Source organism: Apus apus, chromosome 12 (assembly GCF_020740795.1).
Source record: "Apus apus isolate bApuApu2 chromosome 12, bApuApu2.pri.cur, whole genome shotgun sequence".
NCBI lineage: Eukaryota > Metazoa > Chordata > Aves > Apodiformes > Apodidae > Apus > Apus apus.
In genome coordinates, this window is record NC_067293.1 from 11,110,119 (window position 1) to 11,134,952 (window position 24,834).

At 41.4% G+C, this 24,834-nt stretch overlaps 1 protein-coding gene across 3 annotated transcripts in view; it reads left to right on the top strand.

The window, feature by feature from the left end:
• The first annotated feature begins 1,908 nt into the window (after positions 1-1,908).
• GAB3 (GRB2 associated binding protein 3) overlaps positions 1,909-24,834 on the top strand; it is a 65,442-nt gene continuing 42,516 nt past the window's right edge. For all 3 annotated transcript variants that reach the window (XM_051630551.1, XM_051630552.1, XM_051630553.1), the window contains exon 1: positions 1,909-2,126. In XM_051630551.1, the coding sequence (XP_051486511.1) occupies positions 2,055-2,126 (72 nt within the window). In that variant the 5' untranslated portion in view covers positions 1,909-2,054. The remainder of the gene's footprint in view (positions 2,127-24,834) is intronic.

A 24,834-nucleotide genomic window follows, 5' to 3' on the forward strand; every position in this document is an offset into this window, starting at 1 on the left:
CATGGGGACTAGCGGTGATTTAAGTAGCGTTCTCACTGAGCACAAGCAGAGATGGAGCAGGAGCTCCCTTTGAGGCTGTGGTTCAGTATTCAGTGTTTAGATCTGTTTGGCAGTCCAGGTTTCTCGCCGCCCTGTCCTGCCCCCTCCCCATCTCCTCTGCAGCTTTGTTGGAAGTGCTTATGCACAATGAATCTGACTGAAACCCATCTGCCTGAGGCATGATCCAGTAAAAGATGGGTATTGTTATGACACCGTGGGCATAATGCACCAAGTAGATCACAGTTCATTTTATTTTGGCAAACTCATATTTTTAAGCCTTCAGGTTTAAGGCTATTGTATGTCAGAATGACACAGCCAAGTCACATGTGGAAGGAAAGTGTGACTTTCCTTCCCTAAATAAGTTCCATGGCTGGATGCATCTCTCCAAGGAGAAGTGTTACAGAGTCTTGTTCACAAACCTGCTATTACACTTGGGAAGTTGTTAAAACATCCCTGTGGATAAAGGATATATGGAGCTGAGTGAAGGTGGTAGCAGAATGTCAGGCTGGAAATTGAATAATATTGCGGGGGTGCATAAAAATCATTAGTCTCAAAGAAAAACCCACCTAGAGAAGTCAGAGCACATTTGGAATAAATTGTTTATTGTTTATTCATTATGTTTTGAATTTATGGTAAGATTCTTTTAAGGCCAGTGATAATGTAAAACACTAGCAACAGGGGTTTATACAGTTTATACATATTTATTTATACAGTTATGCAAATGTACACAGGGCATATATTTATGTTATATGCCATTTATAGTACATATGGTATTAAATACAATAAATACATACCGCCACAACATTTTTGCTTAAAATCTTATTAAAAAACAAGCATGGCTTTCAGTTTTTCAGGTTCCAGCAGTCACACTGCAAGCCATTGTCAGCCTGCCCTGCCAAGGAGCTCTAGCAGAGCTGTGAAAACTCTGAAAACATTAAACTCTAGCCCAGCCCTGATGCCCCTCACCATACCTGGCAGAGTCAGGCTCCACTGTGTGCTGTGCCCGGGCACAGGTGTATTTGACTGCTCAGAAATTACAGACCTGTACAACCCAGTAAGAATCGCTGTGTCCACTTTAAGTCAGAGTTATAAGCAACTTCTGAAAAATGAACACAAGCTGCCCTGTCCTTGAGAAGCCAGGAGGCTTTCCCACTCTGGAGGGAGGCACTAACTCCAAGGACATCAGTGATCTGGACTCTGCGGTCATGTTTTTCAGCTGTGACAGTGCAATGGCAATCTCTCTCCCCAAAGTCACTTCTAAAAAAGCCTGTTTCTAAAAACTCTGCAATGATGTGACCAGAAAAATCAAATGTATCAGTTTATTCAGAAAGGGGACCAAATGCCGCTGAAAAACCTCTAAGTTCACAAACTGAGGAAGTTCGGAAGAAGTGGTGGCTGTAGTGAGGTCAGTGCACCGAGCACGGAGCACCATGTGCACTGCCCGCGCCCCAGCGCTGGGCCAAAGCCCTTCTTCTGCCGGGGGCAACCCCGCCACTGGGGCCACCGCACCACGGTCACCGCTCCCCCCGCAGCTCCCGCCGCTCACCCTGCTCCCCCGGTGCGGGGGGCTGTCAGCATCCCCGGGGATGTCCGCTCCAGGCGCCATGCGGGGCCGGGCACCCTGGGACAAGGAGCCGGGAGATGCGGGGCCGGACTCCCCGCGGCGATGCGGGTCGGTGTCGGCGGGGCGAGGCGGGGCCGGGCGCGGGAGCCGCCCGCCGGCGGTGGCGGTGGCCGCGGTGGGTGTCGCAGCCGCCGGCTGCGTGGCGGCGAGTCCCGGCCGCCCATCACGTGCTCGGTGTGTTGCATTGTGTTTGCGGCGGAGGGAGGGCTGGCCGTGTCAGTGATCAATGTCATGACTTCCTCCTCGGGCTGGAGCAGTATCAGAGCACAGCTGAAGGAAGCTGATTACTGCTGGTTTCAAATTGGCTGGGAACAATACACACACACACACACACACACACACGCAGCCCGCACCCTGGCTCCCGCGTCGCCGCTCCGCGCCGGGGGGGAAGATGAGCTCAGGGGACGTCGTTTGCACTGGATGGCTCATTAAATCACCCCCCGAGAAGAAACTCAAGAGATACGTAAGTGCAGAGGCTCTGCTGATATTTTTTTTTCCTCGCTAAACGGATCTCGGCATGTGCTCGGTGTCTTACTCTTCCTTTCAAATGTTTCGCCCGTTTCGGCTTCGCCTTGGACCAAAACAAAAAGATTTGCAAGTCCGTGCGTTTATGGAGTGTTTTAGTTTTCACCGATATTCCTGTGCCCTTTGGTATTAACCTTTCCCATCTCGTAAGACTATTATACTTCAGTTGTTATGCAACATACCTTAGGTTAAAAAACCGCATTTCGGTTTCAGTTAATGTTGCCGTAACTAACAGAATTGTTGTAATAGAATTTCAGATGTCACTTTACCAGGGAAGGGCAAGAACCTCCTGAAGAAAACTAATACTTTACATTCTCAGGCTCTGCTTTGTTAAGATGCTCTGTAATTTCTATGGCACTCTTTGAACGCAACATCAGCAGTAGTTTTATTTACCAATTTAATATGCCAGATGCAGCTGCTAGCAGAAAACTTATCTTTTTGTGTGTGATAAAGAGGTGCTAGAAGATGTCATGCTGTAAAGTTTCTGGTAGCTGAAAGGTGAAGGGAACTGGTGAGAAGCAGCAAGCACTGCATGCATGGAGAGCTGCAACTGCATTATGTGTAAAGGGGGCCCTTGTTTCATTCTGTATCTGCCTGCTTGTTCCTGGAAAAAAAAAATTAAAAAAAAAAAAAGAAGAAGAAGGAAAGAAAAAAAAAAAAAAAAAAAGGGTGTGTGTTGCAAACATAGGAAACTGTCTCATTGCAGGGCTGCGAGGAATGCATTCCGGGTACAAATAAATGACCCTTAAAAATCGCTTGGGACAGCATGAAAAATGTAAGATCATCGTGGGCCATTTTGCATACTCATTTGTGATGGCTCTTCACCAGGCGTGTTGATGCTGTTGTTACACTTTTGGAATCGCTAATACTTGTTTGAGCCTTGCACTTCTAACCTGGCTTAGCCCAGCTCTGCTCTGTACCAGCAGGATGCCACCATGTGTGTCTGTCGCGCTCCAGCCATATACATCTCTTACATCATTTGTCGTGTTCACTTCTGTTTATCAGCATTTCTTCTGGACTGCTGATGTTTACTTTTCCTAGAAATATAAGGAATAACTGTCTCGTGAAGAATGTGGTAGATATATATAATTTGGTAGTGTATTTTTTCTTTGCACTAAAAACTAGAAGGATAATTTACTGATGTTAGAATTTATTTTTAACTTATTCTAAGCCAGTTTCTTGTTCAGTTAGCATTTTCCAATTCTAAAATAACGGCTATTATGTGTCTCAAGGGAGCTGCAAGTAAAATATGGATGTTTATTTTTTGTTATATTTTGTAACGGGTGTAGTAATAGCAGTGTATAGCAGGCACTAGACAATGTAAGAGCCACTGATTCACCCAGCTGGTATCATTAGTAACTCTGTCAGTGCAGCTATTTTTGATGACTCAATATTCATGAAAGGGCAAAGTAGAGAAAACAGAATGTGATAAAGCTGGGATTTGAAAGCCCCCATTATAAGTCAAGATAATAGTCACAACAGGGGCTCTGATCAGCTCACAAGACTAGTTGCAGTCTGCTCTGCTTAGATTTTGCACTACAAAACCTAGGGAAATTGGGTCTATGTGGTTCTTCAAACATCAACCACTAGATTAGCCAGATCTCTACAGATTAGGCTTCATTTTCTGGTTAGCAGGATAAACTACTCCTTTGTCTAGAATAAGGCAGAAAGAAATCTCTTGCAAGTACAGCAAAGATTAATGTCCTTTCTCATATGACTAGCTACACGGTGGATGCTACAAACTGAGTGGAAATGTCTCGTACCCACTGTAAACTACTTTTTTCCACTTTTCGTATTGTTTCACCAGCGTGGCAGCTTGTGCATCTTGCACTGGGGTGGCAGATAGCACGGGCTGGACCACAGTGACTGCTTAAAAACAACACAAGCTTTAAAACAATGGCTGTTTAAACTGACTTCAGTAGGTGTCAAGTGTCAACCCTTACAGCAGAATGGTGTTGGCTCTGGTTCCGAACTGACAACATACATAAATCCCCAAGCTTTACACCACCCTTTATGTTCAGTTGGCAAAATCCATGGTCTGGGCTGAAGCTTTCAGGGAGCTTCAAATGCGGTCTTGGTCTGCTGCCCACTGGCACCTCTCTTAGGCTGGAGCAACTCAGTTGCTCCCACGTGGTTGTCTCCTAGCTTATATTTTCCTGAGTTCAGTATCTGGCCTTTGTAAGGTCTGGCCTGAGGGTCTCTTGTTTTACACACAGTTAAATTTTTAATCCTGTTTTTTACAGTCAATAAGAAAGTCCAAGTGATTTCAGTGGAATCTGTAGTTAAGAGACAAGACAAAGTGATGGATTCAGGTTGTGAGACCGGGAACTGCAGATAGTCCCGCTGAAGGCACTGGGAGTATTTACAGTGTTTATAAAACTAAACAAATGCATCTTTGCTAGATTGGATCCTGAAATCCAAAGTACACCTTCATTTATGCCTGTTATCTGATGACAGCAATTAGCTTTTCTACACATAAACAAGTCAGAATTTGGCTCTAGATAAGCAAAACAGTTATTTACAAAACTCTGAAAAGCGAAAAGCAGGTGTTAAGAGTCTGTATTTTTCCTGTAAAGTCTTATAGAGCTGATACTCTTAGTAGCACTATTCTTAGAAGTGTCTTATCATTCTCTAACAAAGGCTGCTCTCTTACATGTGCAGGAAACGAACATGAGATTAATTACCCAAGTGTAACTTTCTGCAAAAACAGAGAGCTTAATGCTAGATGCAGAAAATTCATTTAGAAAACACAGGGAGCTTCACTTCAGCAGGCAAATACTCTAATAGTCAGTTAATAACATGTACAAAGCTTTTCCCTCTATCTGATAATTGAACCATGAATCCACCACGTCAGCCTATCTAAAGAGGCAGTTGAGCAAGGAGTCTCCCGGGAGAGCATTTGGTGTGTGTTGCAGTTCTTTGTTCCCTAAGTGTGACCTGAAAGCTGTGCTGCTTTCATTTCCCCACTTGGTTCCAGCTTTTCTCACTGGTGGGGGTTGTGAGGACCCAAGGGGTGCTGGGGAGCCCCTAAAGATCTGGGGGAGCTGGGTATTGGGAGGAGGTGGGGCAAGAGAAGAAGAAGCTGCTCCCAAAAACTAGGAAGTGGTGGCGATGAAGGTGAAGTCCATCATACTCTAGTCTAGATCAAATATGTTGAGCTCCAGGCACAGCTTGACGCCCAGCTCCACAGGAGGAAAACCTGGCCCCACTGGGGATTTTTTAAATTTATACCAGTGGATCATGAGTACCAGCCTCTGTAGGAAATCAGATGTCATGGGAGAATCTGTTTCAGGTTTGATGGGTTTTGCAGTGTCCTATATTAGAGCTGACTACATTCAACCAGGGATTTAGATTAGGAATTCAGAGCTGCAAAGGAACAAATTGTTTATGTTTGTTAAAAAAAATAAAATAAAATAAATTTCAGAAGGCTCAGGGTGTTGTTGTTTACCTGTCCCGATTCTGTAATGTCAGCCTTGAACAGCCAGCTTTTTGATACTTTTCATATGGAAATATATCTGCTCACTGACTAATACTTGTTTTCTGTTGATTGGAGAGGGAGCAGAAGGGTTTCATGGCCTAGAAAACAAAGGAATTAACTGCAGCCAGTGCAAAAAGTCACCATGAGGGGAACAAAGACAGAAGGCACAGAGGATGTCTAATGAATGAAGAGACTGGTGCCATTGAGAAGACACTTTTGTTCCTATGCTGATAAGGAGAAGGAAATAGGCTTTTGAACAGGCAGCTAATTTCAACCTGTCTTCAAACCACTGTCCTGTAGTTTGTCACCCTGTGAGGAGCAGCAGCAATGTCAGCCAGCCTGCCCATCAGCCCAGTCAATGCCACGCTAGTATTTACTTACTGTTAGTGTTGAGTTACATGGTTTGCAATAGTAAAGGGCTTTATACAGATGCTTGCTTGTTGTGAGTCAGTGCAGCTACACTTAAGTCAATTCTGCACAGCTGTACCACAGCTGAAGAGCTATTTTTAATCTTCAGTAATATACAAATTGGTGAGGGAAGACCACTTGCTCAAAAAAAGGCAAGTTTCCCAATTTACTTGAGTGACCACTTTTTTCAAACACTGAAAATCAAGATTCCTTGTCAGCATTTCTAGAACAAGAGTCCAAAATGGACCCCATGTTTGAAAATTTAACCTTGCACTTCTTACCAGGCATCATCTTGGAATGTCTGTTCTGGAATGATAAAAACAGAGGTGTAAATTAATGTACCAGATGCAAAAAGCTAATAAAGCAGTGTGCAATCCTGATGTCTCCGTGTGAGGGGCAGTAAGTGCCATTGGAAAGGCACAGCAGCAAGTAGCTATGGGTGGACGTCTAACTGTTGGGGCGTCTGCCAGAACTCGACCACAGCACCCCGCTGCCAGGGTTTTACAAGATAAGAGATACTTCTCCATTTTTAGCTGAAGTTCTGGTATATATCAGGAGAACAAACGGGAAGTTACTGACCACTAAGAAGAAAAAGTAAAGTAGAATTATGGAAGAATTTGCTCAAGTAATAGGAACAAGAGTCCCACAGCACTGCTAAGGGTGGGTAGGATGCAGAGTGGCTGCTTTCTGATCTAGCATTGGGCTGGTGTCAGCAGAGGACACTGCCACCCTCACCTCAAAGAATTCCCCAGGTGCTGTGTGAAGTCAAGGACTTCTGTTGCTGGTTTGGGATTTGGGGGAAGTTTCTGAAAAATAACTATCAAAAAGAAATCTGAACTTAATTTTTGTCCATAAGCCTTTTTAATTCCAAATGCTTCCTACAAAGCCTCACCTCCTGAGCTCTGTCCCCTCTGAATAGTTACAGCCACATTTCATACCCTGCTGGAATCAACATCCTACATTCTCTTTTAAACAACTGAGTTTATTTAACCAATTTGTGCAGATTTTTCAACACTAGTTTATAGGCTGGGTGGGAATAGGAGTCCCACATAATGGAGAAAGATGAGAGAGCCTTTTACCTGGTTCTAGTTGTATGTTTTGTGCCTATGTTTTTCCTGCTGTAATTTAATTTTAAAATCCAGCATACATTCTATCTGATTTGTATAGTAATGAAGAACTCATTTTTGAGAAAATGAAGACTTTCATACACAAGCTCCTGTGCTGCAGACTAGGTGTTTCCTTCTCTGTAAAATCCTGAACAAATTGATCTGACTGGTAAAATAACAGCAGAAAATTTATTTTAAGGAGGAGTTGCCATCATTGGCGTTAAACATTTGCAATTGGCTAAGTGCAAATCACACCATTTTCCACCACTTAACCTTGTTTTGGTAGGTTAAGCGCAATGTTTATTCTAGACCATTTTCTTCCATTTTAACCATGTTTTGGTAGCTTAAATGCAATGTTTAATGAGATAGGCTGACTCCTAAGAAAAAAATAATTTCTAAAAAAAACAGCTGTTCTTGGCAACCTGTGTATCAGAATGTTAAGCAGAATAATTTCTCTTGGACTATTTATTTGGGTGGAGCCTTAATAGCCCTGAAGCCCCAGTTTAATCTTTTAGTACATATTTTCAGTGCACAGGAATGTCCAGCTATTGCTTTCTGTTCAAAACAGAAACCCACATGTTATCAGGTCTTTGCATTCAAATATATAAATTTGAAAGAAAAGCACAACATGCTAGTTTGCAATAGAGAAGGACATGTTAACTTGAATGGTAATTAAGCTAGTGATGCAATTGAACATTTGTTAGAAGAAAAAGCACTACAAGTAGAGCTTTGGTGTAGCATGAAAACTAGAATATGGATAAACACATACCTTCTACCAATAATGCATGAAAATCCTATGAATTTGTATTGTGCCAATTTGATACATTTTTAGGGAAAGGGACAAGTTGACTCCTATAACCTTACTCAGTAGATAAACAGTCATTTTATTTGCTTTCTTGTCCTTTTAATTTGAGTTGGAAATGACTTAGTAATGTGATAAGAGAAGAAAAAGAATGCCATCTTTGAAATGAAATTTGCATGTCAAAACATCACATCCAGCCAGATAAAATAGATTTTCCTCTCTCATTTAATTGCTGAATAAAATGCAATATTACAACTTATTTTTTCTTCTTTAAGATATCCTTGACTTGTTTCAGTTTGTGTTGCATCAGAAAAACAACACACAACAAACATACAGCCATACAAACACCAGTTTTAAAATCTGCTGCAACTTGGTATTTATTGAAAATAACCAAAACTGATGTCTAGTCTTCATGGCAGAAAAATACTCCATTTCTGAGGCTAACTCATTAACAGCTTTGTAATAGTTAGAATGAAACAACTGTTCTTAGAGATTTTGTTATTCCCTTCCGTTCTGATGCCAGAAACCCCACCTGACCCCTGCAGTCAAAACTGCTCTGTAGCTTTCCACAAAGCCTTGAACAGTGCGTTTCAATTCTTCAATATCCTTTCTCATAGAGCATTTTACAGAAAGGCAGTAAAATGTCATTATTAGTATGAATTTAAAATTACTTAAATGAAAATGTTAACTTAAATGGAACTTAGATTGGCATCTGAAAGGTTCTGAGTAATTTTTGACAATACTTTTTAAAAGGCAATAGTTTCTGTGAGGCCTGCTAGTGACAAATATTATTCCTCCTGTGAGTCCTAAATCTCGGCGACCATATGTTATGTATTCGTATTTCTGTTGGACAGAATAATGGCCATAGTGGGACCCCTTCTGAATTTGCAACTTTTGCAATCTCAACAAAGCGCATAGTTTGTGAACAATCTGTTTTTACATACCAGAGTAGCAAACTGTTTGTAGAAGTTCAAGGATTTTACAGTTGTGAAGCCATTTTTTCAAGCTGACATGAACTGGTCATGCCAAGGAGAAGCCAATAGTTCAGAACAAGCATGAACTATGTTTTACTTGCAGACTTCACAAACTGTGCAGTAAAACCACTAAGTTTATAGAAGTATTGAGTTTATAAACACTGGAAAAGCAGAATGTGTATGCCTGCTGTACAGCTCTGCTTCCAAGATCTATTGCCAATTCCACAGAAAAGCCATAGGCACTCAGAGGTGACTGTGTGCTGATAAAATAACTATGAAATGAGAAAAAGCATCTGAAGAGATGCCAGCTGCATTTACAGTAGCAATGAAGACACAGTTTCATGAGAAGTCATACATTGCTTCATAAAATGCTCGCTGCTATTCCAGCTATCACATCTGTATTGTTTACTAATATTTATAGGGGAAGCATTGCAGGCTTAAGAAGTTTTATTTTTATTAAGTTCAACATTTTGAACCCATCCTGAGAAAATGACTGAGTTCTCACTGAGGCCTTAGGTTTGAAAATAAGAGGCACTTATGTAGCTCAGGGAATTGCTTTTTTGAGATACTTAGGCACATTGCTCCCACTGAAATAGGACTTGCAAAGTGTTTTCACTGGGTTCTCCCCTGACTCCAGGGCTGTTTTTACAGGTCTTCACTGGCTAACTTTCTCTGTAAAGCAGTGGAATTTGGACTGTCAGCTACAAATGAGACTGTTATGCCAACTTCACTTTATACTTTTAAAAATATTCTTTTTTCACAGATGAATCTGAGTGTCACATCACTCTTGAGCTATAAAAAAATTATGAACACTTTTTGAAAAGTGAGGGAAAACCCCAGATAAATTCTGACATTATTTCAGTATTCTCCCCAAACTCCCCTTTTCATCTGTGCTGAGCCTGATAAATATTCATTAAGACAAACAAACAAAAAGGTTAGGGGACAGTCTGATTGGCATAGGAAGAGCAGGCTTTGTGACAGTGACAGTGCTTTGGCTCCCCTGTCCATCACTCTGCACTGGGTCTGCAGACTGGAAAGCTAATAATACTGGCTTGCAAAGGGAAAAATGGAAGCATTTACCGGAGTGTTACTAGATTGCAATGCTTTAACAGCTTTCTTATGAAAAATACGGGGGTTTTTTCTTCTTTTTTTCATTTTTTTTTCAAATTCACAACTGAAAGCACTGTTGCTATGTTACTGTAATGGTGTGTAGGCTGCTAAATAAATAGAAGGAGTTCAGTCCATGCCAGAAATAGAAAGCCAGGTCAGAGGTGACATTTGGGACATGTTGAGAAAAAAGAGAAAATTTGGTTATTTCTTTCCTTCCTATCATTCTCTTCAGTCTTACTAGCTCCAGACTACTTAGAAGGAACTTAAAACAGAATTTCTGGACATGTGAAAGTACTAAAAATTGACACCTCTGGAGTTCCACAAGGTTCTTTGGCGCTTTTTTTTTTCTTTTTTTTTTCCCCCAAGGTCAAATTTGCAAGGGAAACTGGTAAAATTGTGGCACCTCACACTCTTGCAAACTAAATAGCTACTCTGAAGTATCAAAGGGCATGGTGAACTGTTGAAAATTCACTCTGCAAAGGTGCCGAGAATCTGACGGAGAGAAAAATATTTGAGAAAATATGCTCCTTTGAGGCCAGAAACAGGATATTTGAGTCCATGGTCCTTTTTTGGGATGGTCTGGCAGGTGACCAAGGACCATACACAGACCTGCAGAGGCTTTTGTGTGAGTAGCTCTAGTTATCTGCTTGCACTCTCAGCTGCCTAAAAATCTTCGTAACCTGGCTTGTGAACGTGCAGGAGTGCCTTGTTTATACAGCAAGGTAATTTTTGTCCCCCTCTGCTGCCTGTGTATGCTCCTCATGAGCAGACCTCTGCATGGCAGGCTCTCGTTGAAGCTCCAGCAGCTGATTCAGTAAGTGGTGGGAGCTGCAAGCTGCTAAAGTGAAAACTGGAGCCCAGTCCTCCCTCCCTCCTTGTCAGTCAGAGCAGAAGCAGCCCTGTTACTTGCAGGCAGTGGCCACTGACATAACTTCCACAACGTTCTTGCAGATGCTGGATGCTCTGGGCTGTGTTTCCCCAGCCACAAAGCTCCTCGGCCCCCTCCCAGCCAGCCCCTTGCAGGGGTCTCTGTGGGTGTGCCCAGCACCCTGATGCTGGTTCTGCCTTGCCCTTGGCCCTGCTGCCCTGGTGCAAGCATCAGCAGCCTGGGGCCCACAGCAGAGCAGCTGAGACCTGTCAGACCTCCCCACTGGCAGGAGGTGGGACACACAAACACAGACCAAGCTCATTCGTGTGTTAGTTAATTGAGCCGATTTGTAATTCATCTGGAAGATCTTCTCCTTAATATATAAGTTTACTTAAAAACAAATTATTAACGTGACACAATATGAGGCATCTAATTTCTTTGTGAATTAGGGAAAAAGCTGACAGCCATAACCTAAGCCATTTCAGTGTATGCAATCCCATTAGAGATTGCTTTGTGGTATTTTTGTAGTTTCACAAATCGGTTACTTTCCTATAAAGAAACAATGTAAATGTGCCCTCTGCCCAAGAGACCTTTGAATCTGAGGCATTCCAGAAAATCCCACATTTGCCATAAAACTTAAAGAGAAGGATTAAATCAGAGGGTGCAACAAGAACCAATGATGCTAAGTGCAGTTATTCTTGTTCCTAAATTTCAGAGTGTTTTTAATTTTCTTTTTATTTGCTAAAACTCCTTGAACAGAGGGCTGGAATTTGAATGGCTCTGAGTACTTCCTAGCATGATGGCTGTGAATAGATGGCTTTATAAGAACCTTTCCTAATATTCAGCCACAAGCCAACCCCTAGTGCCTTAGACCTTGAGACATGTCCACACAATGTCTGAGGTTCTGTGTCAGAAAATGAAGGAGTAGTTCAGGATCCATCAGGGTTGTTTATTTACTTACATTAGGAATTTGCTGCTACTGCGATTGGAGACATTTCTTGTTTTCTAGCACAACCAGTATTTAGGCTCAGATTGAAGGAGAGGGTGTTAGAGGCTTTCATGTTCCCTGTGGAGTTCAAACCCTCATTTGGACTCTGTCAAATCCCTTACCCTTGCCAGAGACTGCATTTATCTCAGACCCTGAAAAGCAATTATTATGATTTATCTGCCTTCAGAATGACTAAGATTTTACCAGGCATTTTCTACACAGAAATCTCCAGCCAGTAGAACTGCAACCTATAGCCTCTCCTTTCCAGGGTTTGTTGCCCATGCTCAGCAAATTGCCCAGTTTCAACCAGCAGCTGCAGCATTGCTAATGGAAAGCAGGACAAGTTACACCCTCTGCAGTTCTGTTATGTGATCCTCCTAAAGGACCTATTTGTCTTTCATTTTATTTCCAGGTCCTTTGTTCTTAAAATGATCTTTATAAACTTTATAAGTAAACTTATAAATGTTTTAAGTAAACTTGATTAGCTGGCTGGTAAATTGAAGCTGTTTATCCATTAGAGTATTCCGAGTGGGCTGTAATGATGTTTGCTGGGGCGAACAACTTGATTGTTAAAACCAAACAAAATTATGCTGGGGTGGAAAATGGCAGACACAGTCAAGTTTCAGATGAGCTATAGCTAGCTAGGTAAAGATTCAGTATCTTTGCACTGCTACTTTACATCTCACCATGGCACTTACCTTGTGATGGATTCAGAGATGCTTTAGTGAAACTTGCCATTCAAGAACAGGCGACACAGGTTTGGGAGGTGAAGAGCCAGAGTGAGCTTGTGTGCAGCAGTAGCTGTGCAGTCCTTTCCAGAATACAGTGATGGAGAGGCATAGTCATAGAGATGCACCTCAGTGATGTACCTCAGGAACATTTCCAAGCAAATGATTTGCATGTAGTTTAGCAGCCTGAGCTATACGAAGACTTCAGCAGCGATGGCCCTAATTCTCATCTACTCAGAACTTACTGTGCACCCACAGGTAGGTTTCAGTTTCACTCATTCCTCAAGTTCACTGGATTTGGAAATGGAACTGGGATCTCTATATGAGCATATAGTTGTAGATTTTAGTTCAGATAATTTTTTTTGTAAGATATCCAACTGGTTTATGTGCCATCTATGCATAGGAATAAATGATAAGGAGCAGAGGAAAACACTCAAATATTAGACCTTGTACTATTAATGGTCATAAGGCACATTATGACCATATTTATGGGGACCACTTCAATAATCTATGCTGTTTCCCCCATATATTTCTTACGACTAATAACAGTACCTTATGGTACCTTATGGTCATATTTCATCTTCATTAAACACTGAACTTGAATATCAGAGTTGAGCTTCAGGCTTTCTCTCTAGTTTTTGCATCAGTTGGCAGGATGCAGATCAAGCACACGGTCATGGTTCTCAGCAACAAGGGAATGGGGAGATAGTAGGATTTTACCTCTGGGTGGAAACCCCCAGATCTGTCATTATCAGAGTTCCTGGTAGCTCCAGTGCAACTGAGAGAGGTGCTATGTGGTATGGGAACTGCAGCATTTAACAGCTTGTAATTGGAAACTGAAGACAATAAGTGGTTAAGAATATGTTAAAATTTCACTTTCACATGTTGTCTTTCACACAAAACTTTAAACTCAGAAATGACAGCCAGATAGAATTATGGTGAAATATAAAAGCAGAGTTGCAGAGAAATTGCTAACTTCTTAAAAAGAGTAAACTGTCACTGAAAAATCTCACTTTCTATTTAAGAGATAAAGTCCATGCATGGTGCAGCCATTTTTGCTTTGCCTGGCATAAGATTTGCATGACTCATAGCCAGCAGCATGCTGAGAACCTAGAAATTCAGAATTCAAAAGCAGATGCTGGCTGCTGGCCCCTGGCCACTGGCTGGGGAATTCCCATAACCGTCTTTGAAATGATGGTCCTGTTTGATGGGGCAACACATGCAGTGCGAGGCAAGTGCATCCAATGTTTCTCCTCTAGTTAAGATTATTAATCTGAAGGGTGAGAGACAGTGTGAAGGCTGCTGAACACCTACTATCGTAGCAGTCAGCCCGAGCTGGTGAGGATGGGTGATGTGGATGAAGCAGGAGGAGAAAGTTTTCAAATGGGAGGGTGTAAAATTTGAAAGGCTGCATGTAGGAACAAAGAGTCACAGTCCTAATTCGAGTACAGAGGCAGCTCAGCAGATGGCCCAGCAGATGAGTTGCTATGCACCACAGTATTTGTGAGAACACGGGCGTAATGGTGAGGTTCCACACAGAAACCTAGCCCTGCCGTGTGCACAGTATGGGGTACCATCAGATGCCATGTTCCTTGCTCCAGCTGGGCCCTCCATCCTCCATCAGGGCGCTTTGTTGGCTTCCACATCGAGCGTTCCAGAACAGTATTTTATATTGCTGTTCTGCATTACACCCGTTTCCTCCCCCATGCTTTGCCTTCCCTCTCCAAACAGAGCAAGAGCCATCCCCAGGAGCTTAGGTCCCTGCCAGTGTCACTAACACCATTAAGGTTCCATTGTGAGCTTCTCCTCCTGCCCTAGGCTGCAGCTTTTGGCCTGAGCTGCCGCATCTCTCAGGGTGGAAATCCTCCCACTTTGGTCAGTAGAACAGCCTCACTAGGATGTTTTGGATTTATTTCCTACAATTCCAGTTACTCCAGCAGTGAAGTCCAGTGGCCAAAGAGATTTCATGTGCATTCAATGTTGCTTCTACCTTTCCTAATAACTGCAGCCTTTTGGGAATTTTGGGGGGAAAATTCAGAAAATATCTTAGAATCCATTCTTTGTTTAAGAACTGACGGGTTTGCATCTGACTTTCTCCAGGGGGTAGATCTGTTTTGCTGCTTACTGTTCTTGAGACTTTGGGGCTCGATTTGCAAATCACCTGTGCTCTTATCACTAGACGCTGCAAAAAGCATCTTCACCAATAGCTTAGAGTAGCCGTTGCCACCTCACAGTCACATGCTGCTGCTAGCAGTTAGGAGCTTTGTCTTTTCCCAGTAGATTTCTAACAAACTTCTGTTCATCCAGAGCAGTATATTCATATGGGAAATTCCAATAATCCATGTTTTGCTTTGTAGTAAAAATCTGTCTCACTAACCAGTATATGTGTAACACTGATGAAATGACTACCACTAAGTTGTTTCCAAGGCATTCTACAGGAAAATCACGTACGTGTATAGTAATGCACAAATTCAAATCAGTATAATTATGCTGATAAACATCTTCTCAGATATTCTTGGGATGAGTGACACCTTTTTCCTTTATCTTAAACTGCTTCTGAAGCAATATAAACTAAACTGGAAATAATGTTCTCTTTTCCAGTATCAGAGTGTTCCCATGGCATTCTTATGCCAGCAGATACATGGCAGCTCAGCTATGCTAGTGAAACTGCTCCAAGCCCTCAAATTCCAGCAGCAACAACATAAGCAATGGTAATCCCTGCTTTCCCACACACTCTCCTGTCAGATGCCTTTTGTCATCTTGCAGTCTTAAGAGCACAGTTCGGGTTTTGTGTCTCCTCGGTGTATTACTTGAATTGTGAACAAAGAGTTTCTTTAATCCCTCTTATTTTCATTATGGTCCCCTAGAGCCAGCAGAGACCACCAAAACCACGGAGCCCATCCAAGGGCAGGCTGTCATTTCCATTTTGGGGTGGGCAGTGACTAGGACAACAGTAATTCTGGGAGACCCCAATGAAGGTTGTTTGGACTGGATGAGGTCTAGGATACATGGTTGAGGATATTTCCCTATTGGAACTTTACAGTGTGTTTAGCAAGGAGAATGTTGTCATCTTCCATAATTAGGTTCTGTATGTACAGCAGCCAAACAAAAGCAAAAATAACCAGGACTATATTCATTGTTTTTTAATTAAATTATCTGAAGTGTCTCTCAGTTTAAGGACCGTAAACCAAAGTGTAAGGTTTTATGTTAGTAAAGGAAAAATTAAACATCATCATCTGTCTTATTGTGAAGAAGCAGAAGGATGTTAAAACTGTTATGCTGGCTCACATTTTTCCACATAAGTGAATTTTTGGGCATTGTACATGCTTATAGTAAAACAGTTAAATAGGAAATAGTGAAACCCACTATGATTTTTACATAACTTTTTCTTTCATAACATACTTGTGCAATGAAGTAGTCAGAATGCAATAAGCAAACTGTTTTTTCCATGTTTGAACATTACTGGCCATCTGGAAATTTGCATGCTACCTATAATCAGTGAATCAGCTGAGTGAGGAAGCCACCTCTGAGGAAAATAAAATTAGTTTTCTTTGCTTGGGTAAGTTGACTTTTGCCAGGAAGAAAAACAAAGAGGACCAAAAAAATCTTGTTTGCCACCATTCCTTCTTGGAGACAGCATCAGGGTGCTAATGCTTCTTTTGGACCCAGTCCACAGCTTGTCCAGGTACTGTCCTCACATAGGAATTGTGGCAACAGGTCTGACCTTTTTCTGGCGAAGACGCTGGAGGAGACTCAGAGAAGCAAAGAGAAATACTTAAGTGCTGGACAAGACCTTAACCTTTTGTAAGAAGATCTTGTAGGAAGCAGTGACTACTTCTGACAAGGGCTCTACCATTACAGATACCCTATTTGTTTGTAGCACTTACAGTTGTAGTGTAGCAAATTATTTGAAAAACTTTGGCTGAAACGGCCAGTTATCACTCCGCTAGTGTAGGGTGTTGCCCCTTCTCTTCCCAGTAAAAATGCTGAGCCACAGGCGGGTTCTGTTCTGCGAACAGGCTACAAGCACTCTTGTTAGTCAGCAAATACCAGAGCCCCAGGGTAGGGAGTCAAAAATGGGGAACGGGGAGTGGGGGACACATCCAGTTATTAAAAATAAATGTTGACTTGGTGAACTTCTAACCAAAAAACGGTCATGTCAGAAGGGGACTCTTCTAATGCTCAGTTCCTAAGGTCAGGAGTACAAGTGTGATAAGGCTGTGGGCATCTCACCTGAGTGGAAAGAAGAGCTGAGCTATTCGAACAGTTCCCCAACTATACATGGCCTTGGTGGCTTTGACCCCTGTTCTTTTGAAGTCTGAACGTATTGTGTATTTGGCTTATTATTATTTGTGGATTTACTCAGCTTTTTGGTGAAAATGTCATAAAATCATGGAATGGTTTAGGTTGGAATGGTCCTTAAATATCATCCAGTTCCAACCTTCCTGCCATGGACAGAGACACCTCCCACTAGACCAGATTGCTCAAAGCTCAATGAATGTCATCAATCACCAATTTAGTTTAGTGGAATAACAAAGAGTCCATCTGTGTATGCATAGTGCATTTAGTAGTTTCAATCCTGGGTTTATAATTGCTCTTTCCTGAATATAATGTTGTTGGGCAAATTCTTAGTTTCAATGTCAAGACATTAATTAATCAAGGACCAAGCCAGAAGCAGAGCACCATGGAGAAGACTCTCCAGTATCAAAAGTCACTACAATGAACCTTTGTGGAAATGGTGCCTGGTGGCAGTTGGGGAACTTGCCTTCCCATTACATGTTCTCCTGGCTGCAAATGTGGTGCTGCTGCATTTTCCCTTTGCAAAGATGAGGCACAGCCTCAGAATGAGGCATGGATCTGCACTCAGCTGTGTCTGATACGTGAAACTCTGGAGCAGGATGGAGGCAGAAGCTTTGTGGTGTGGGAGGGCAAGACACACACAAACAAAAAATAAATTAAAAAAAAAAAAAAAAAGAAAAAAAGGGTTAGTGCAGCCCAAAACCTGAAAGTCTTTGTGGACACCTTTGGCTTCTCTGCTTTTGACTATACTCAGCCAGCTCCAACTCTCCCACATTCTTCCTTCTGGTGGTTTTCATGGCCAGCCCTCAGCATCCACACAAGTGCTTCGCTGGCTGCCTTGGATGGCTGTGACCCGTGGTAGCCTATAGGAAAGTAAAGTAACCAAAAGCTAAGGAAATGGCAAACAGAAAGAAAGTTCTCATTGCTGCTTCTCTCCCTTGAACTGCAGCTTCTTTAATCACACGTTGCAACACAGACTGTGGAGCAGGGTTGTTTTGCCTGTGAAGAGGGCGGCGGTCCTGGAGCTCCAGGAAGAGCAGAGCTGCTTGTCTCAGAGGGTGTTTCTAACATAGAGCAGGTGACATCTATCGCATAATGCCATGACAAAATTGTGTTTCTAACACAGAGCTGAAGCAGCTTGTGGAGTAAAATTAATCATAGGTATATGTCATGGGTTTTTATTTAACTGTGGATTAGAAAGTATGTCTAGCAAAGGTCTATTTCTAAAGACATTGATTCTTTACAGCAAAAGAATGACAGTGAAAATATCCTGAAGAGCGATAAAACAAAGTAGCTCTGGCTCTGCAAAAATACAAAAATTTCACGTTGGATGCAATAAATTATATGGGGAAGGGGCATGGGATTATCACAATGCTTCATTCATCTTCAATTTCAGTTGTTTGCACTCAAGAAAATATTTTGTTCCATTTTTAGCTGTCAAATAGAAATAAGCACAGAATCAGCCACGAAGAGAGACAACAAATGCAAATGCAAATGCAAAAATCCTAATCCAGCTCTTATTCAAGGCAACTGGATTATTCTTCTTGATTTTAGTAAGAACTGAAATACACTATAATAGAGAGGAGACGCACATTACGGGAACAAAATAAACATTGAAGGAGGTGGACAAAGACATCCTATGGCATATTTGAAACACCAGCAGGGTAGTCCTCTACAGGATTTATTGAAAGATGAGTACCCAAATATCCCCAAATTCCTGGGTAGGCTTAAAATTCTGTCTTCATTTTTTTTCAGTAAATCATTGTGTAAATTACATATATTGTAACTTTGTGACAGTAGCAGTACAATATTAGTAAGCACTGTAATTCTCAACTTTCATTAAGTAATAGGAAAGTCACAGAATAAAATACTAATATTTGATGGGTTTAAAAAAATGAATTAAAAGAATCAGTAAGACTAGAACTTTGTAAGTGCTAAATTATTGTTGCAGAAGTATTCTTTTTATCTATGGGTCATGATTTCCAAGAAATGAGTAAAAAATGTAAACACTTCCAAGCATTTGTCCCTTTGGGCCTGGGGCATATTAAACAACAACAAGAACAAATACTTCAAGGACAGAAAATAATTGCTGGCCAGGGCATTTCAGACAGAAACTAATAATGCCTAACTTGGTGAACAAGCAAGAAGAAAAAACTTGTAAATGGTATTAGCACCTAATTCATGGAAGTTCTCCATTCACCAAAGTTTTAAAATGTAGTCTCCTGCAAGTTTAAAGAAATAAACTGGAAAACTTTCTTTCTGTAGTAGAATTCAAAACAGGGGATGGTTGTGGTAATTACTGGCAAGCAAATAGTAAATATTCTCAGAGATGAAAACCACAGAGCTGGAAATTGTGCTTCTGCTAAGCTGGGTCAGATTCTGTGCTTGATTACACTGCATGAATAAATTATTGGAAGACCAATTTCAAGCTCTTTTTTTCAGAAGTGAAAAAACAATCCAAATTCTTACTTTTGCAAGGTAGGGCAGAAATATGCATAAGAGCATAGCCTCATTAATTAGCTTCATTAGTGGTTTAGAGGTGCCCTTTTCAGTAATACAGGTACAAAAATCCCATTGCTCCCAGGCCAAACTGTAAGACTTATAAGACTGTATAAGTTATTTAAGCCTTTAAACCCATTTTGTTTCCTGACCTGATGTTGTTTTGAGCCCACAATAAAAAAAAAATTGGTATTTCAAAGATAGGCTGAGAAACCCTGCTGATATGGTAAATGAAAATTGGTGGCACCCAGACTTTTTCTGATACAAACTTTAAATAATGGCACTAAGACAATTTCATCTAAAACAAGAAGCCCATTGGAATGCCACAAAAATCAGTAAGATTGCTTCTTTAAAATCTCCTGAGGAAATATTGTAATTTTTGGAGCTGCCAGCTGGCAATAATAATGCTTCATGTTTCACCTCAGATCTGTCCAACTTCTGATCTGATTGCCCACAAAATTAGCTATGGCAGTGCCACAGGGATGATCAAAGTCAGAGCAAAATTCTTTTATTTGTACCTGGTATAGACCAAGACCATCAGAAACCTCAAATTTCAGGCAGTGTTGAGTGCAAAACCTGAAAGTGGCTGAGGCTTTTCTGTCTGTTGCAATCCTTGAAATTTCCCCAACAAAATACAGTTTGCTGGGTGAGGAGTCATGTAAAAATCTCCCTTGCCTTCTTTGGAAGATTTTTCAGTTTTTCCTCCCTATCTTACAATCAATCCATCAGCTCTCTGAAATGCCTGGTTTTCAGCACACTTCCATGATGTGTGTTCCACTGCTTATCTTTATCGTGCACAGTAAATGTGGGTTTTGTATGTGCCTGATTATTCTTGCAACCTGCTGAAATGAAAAAAGTAATTTTCCCCCTTGTTTCGCTGAGACCAGGATGCCATTCATCATCTTCCAGTGTGATCCTGTTTTCTCTCTCTGTGGTCTTCCCTATAAATCAGAGTCTTCAGGAACAGAAGAGTCACTTCTCTTGGCAAAGCCCAGGGAAGGAGCTCCCTGGTATTTCACAATGACCTCTAATGCAAAAATCAAGACAGCATCACCATATGATACTTCTTGGGCTTTGTAAACTATTTTTAAAAAGTAATTTCTACTTAGGAAAGGCTTTTGTACCTGGAGAAGGATTAGATCTGTCATAGCAGTTGGAGCAAATCCAGAGGAGGGCCATGAAGATGGTCAGAAGGCTGGAGCATCTCTCTTATGAAGACAGGCTGAGAGAATTGAGGTTGTTCAGCCTGGAGAGGGGAAGGCTCTAAGGAGATCTCATAGTAGCCTTCCAGTACCTGAAGGGGCTACAGGAAAGCTGGGGAGGGGCTTTTAACCAGAATGTGTACTGATAGGACAAGGGGCAATGGTTTTAAACTGGAAGAGGGGAGATTTAGGTTAGACATTAGGAATAAATTCTTTAGTGTGAGGGAGGTGAGACACAGGAACAGGTTGCCCAGAAAAGTTTTGGATGCCCCCTCCCTCTAAGTGTTCAAAGGCAGGTTGGATGGGGTTTGGAGCAACCTGGTCTAGTGGGAGGTGATGCTGCCAATGCAGGGGGAGTGAAACTAGATGATCTTTAAGGTCTCTTCCAACCTTAGCCGTTCTATGATTCTATTACCAAACTTTCTCACAAGTTCATGTCTGCTTGTCTTTTACCATGTCTCACTGCCTGTCTACTAAAAGCCTCCTGAAAACATCCTTACCATGCCAATGTCCTCTGAACAACCCACATCTGTGCTGCAGGCATACTTACTCTTTGGCTGAAAAACATCCATAAATTTATATTTCAGAATCCATTTACTTCTGGCTGATGTGCTTTTGTAAGACAACTCTTTGTCCTGGCCAGGGGGTATTTTACCTCCCAGTTGGCTTCATATGAATCTAGCAGCTAGATTTAACATTTTAGTAGCTGCATCGGCAAAACACAACTCGGTTGGGTTACTGACCACAGTATACATGTTACTTTTTACACTGCATCCTAACAAGTCACATTTGCAAACTGCTTCTCTGAAAAACATGGTAAGAAAGAGTCATACACGAAGGAGAAGAGTAGGAGTAATTCCGCGTTCAGATCTAAATTTGTGTCAAGTGTGGGATGAAGTTTAAAATAAGAAAAGATAATAGTTGGGGTTCTGTTGTTTCTTTCTACCCCTTTAAAAATAATTTTGGAGCATACACTTTACCTCTTTAAAAATGTAAATATGAGTGATGGACCTTCAAAGTGTTTCATGAGTTAAAATTAACCTTGAAAGTTAGCAGGAGGTGTTACTTGCTCTGCATTTATTTCTACTTTTTTCTTTTGTATCTGACCAGAAATGGGTAGCATGCAAATGTCTCTGTGGTTTAAACAAAAAAGCCGTGAAGCCTAAAAAAGGAAAGCAGTTACTGCTTTCTGTGTACAACCACTGCTTTCGGATGACTCTTTTTTTATCTGTTAATGCCTGTGAATATGGCTCCATTTTTACTCAAAAATATTCTGTGTTGTTGGGGTAGGAGGCATCAGAAAAAGGTATTTTACCAGTGTGCTTTTCTCCTTGAAGTGAAGTCCTGCAGTATCCCTCTCCTGGAAATTAGCAAGGACCTGGGGAGTGGCATGAGGATAAGCTTTGTCTTTCTCTACAGAACACAAAAGATTTGTTATTCAAAATGTCAGTTAATCCACCGTAGAAAGCTTTAAAGGTTTCAAACCCAATGCCCAGCCCCAAATTCCCCTGACAACATCCATGGTTTTGCAGATGTCCTTCCTACGCACTGCTCTCTGCACTGTTGCTGTGTGCAGCACCCAGACAACAAGGGCAACACCTCAAAAGAAAATCTCTCTTCTCATTCAGGGTCACCCTTTTGGGGTATCAGGTGCAAGAATTATCTCAACCTTCAAGGGACAGTATTTCTCTCCTCTGTGCAACTCTGGCTTCAAGTCTGTAGACAGCACTTTCCATTGGTATGTTTAAATGAAAGCCAGAAGAAAACAATACTTTTCCTTTTCCTCGTTAGTGTATTAGTTTATTTTTGTCAGCTTTGAGCTTCTGGATTTAATTTAGCTTAGACAGTTTTTGGTTGAGATGTGGCATATAGCTTTAGTGTTAGTTAGCTTTACAGCTCCTGTTAGACATTTTCTTGGTCCTTGCTCTGTTGGAAGCTTTGAAGCTTCCAGACTAGTGTTTTTTCTCATGGCTCATTAGTTAATCTTAAAGGTCTTGCTCCATTGTATTCTGATCTATTTTATTTACTAATGATACATACTTAATGGCTCTCTAGTTTAGCAAAATATGTTTTATAGAGAATAAACAAAACAGAAACACAACTGAAGGATCAGTGACCATTCTCTACGTTTAAAACAAACTTTTTTTGGTTAAAAAACAAAAGGTAAAGTTTTTGACACACAAGGTAATTAATGTGACTACATGACTTGGCTTCTTCTAGAAGCGCCTACCCCTGCCAGCCTGAATTTTCTAATTACTGACACAGCTGATAGTGAACTGACCACTGCTGCAGGCATAGGAAGACTTAAACTGTACAGGAGGTCTATAGCTTGAAAATAAAAAATATTTTCTGTAACTTAAGAAAATACTAGTGAGAAACCTTACAAAGAGCTCTCTGAAACATATGGATTATTAATACACAAGAAGAAGAAAGATCAGTTCATAACATTCATACAGTCTATTAGCCTCAAGTGGATTTACAAGTGTGTCCAATGATATTCTGGTTGGGGGGTGCCTTTTGTTTAAGGGAGCTGTGCAGAACCCCCCCATCAGCTAACATCTCCCATGGGAGGAGGGAGCATCTTACAGCATTCGTGTTGGGCATGTCTGGCTGAGCATCTTCTAGGTAGCTGGGGAAAATACTGCCTTGTTGTCCAGACTTAAATTCCTTTTCATAACTATAGGTAAAAAATAAGCATATGATTCAGAGTTTGGCTTCAGCTGACCCATGGGGTTGAACTGCTGTTGTTTGTTGTTGTAATTTCTATAGTTACACTGGAAGCACTCTGGGCATTTAGATATTTTGACTGCTGAAAGCCAGAAATAACTAGTTGGAATAAAAGTGTTAATAGTCTGATGGCTGTGTGTGAGTCATAGCCACAGTGGCCTTTGAGACAAAAGAGAGATTGCTCTGAGTAGAGCAATGGAGAAAGCCCTTCCTCTGTACAGCCTTACAGGCTCATTGCAGGTCAAATTTAAACTTCCTAACTCAGAGCACAAACAGCTCTTCTATTGATACAGTTTGAGCTCACATACCCCCAGATCCCTGTATAATCCAAAGAAATACTGAAGGGACCATTGCAAGGCCTGCAGAAGCAAACCCTGCTTCATGCTCACTGCTGAGCCCCAGAGAGCCTTCTTCCCAGGCAGCTCCCAGACAGAGGTTAATTGTGCCTGCTGGTTTTGCATGGCCCCCTTGCAAACCTAAATTTGTGGGCATCCCATGTTCAACACCCAAGAAGATTTCCACATACCTCTCACGTTCATGTACAGTGCTTACTGGTCTCTCCATGGTGCATGGATTTTGCATCAGAAGAGGAAGTGTCCTCTCAGTTTCATACTATACACAATGTGTATGCTTCAAATACATACTGTGAAATATCATTTTTCAGAAAGAAAAACTTCACTGTCTTTGAAGTGAGAAGATTGTTAAATAGGAACACATCACTTAAGAATCAAGATTCTCACTTCTTCTTGCCAGGCTCTGCTCACCCTTAGGGCAGGGAAAACAGCAGGGAAAACTTGGACTGTAGCCCAAAGAAATGCAGCTCAATTCCTTAAAGTATTTTAGTTTAAATGAGGTCAAAGACTAGTCCTGAGCTTGCTGTGAAGTGTGTGCTCAAGCACCTTCTGAAACTGGGATCTAAACTTGGAGGGCAAATTATTTGGTTATAAATGATTTGGGTTTTTTTGCTACCCTCAGGAAACAGACTGCAACAGAAGAGTTTCTGTCAGGTTGAATTTGAGAGGTTAAATACCTCTTATCCTTTTGGACTTCAGATAATGGGTCTTTTCTAATTGTGCTAAACATGCTGAAGTCTCAGGATCAAAGTGCTCTAAGGTGTTTGTTTGCTCTGTTCTCAAACAGTCCTTATCTCACATCACTTTTTGTGGGATTCAGTTAGCAAAACCAGTGACTGTGAACTTCATGCTTCTGCTTACAGCTCCTGACACGACCATTACTTTGTAGAAAGAGCAGATTGTTTCATTGTCAGTGTGAAGATGCGGTACCAGGGGCTGTGGGATTACAGTGGCACAGCTTCCTGCTCTGTGGGCAATCCTGCAACTAAGTCAAACAGCAAAAGCAAATTTCTGTTGAAGTACTGGAGATGTGTATCTTCAGGAATGGGGCAAGGGGCTTTCAGCTCTTTAGCCAACCTGCAGGCTATTATTTGCAAAGACTTC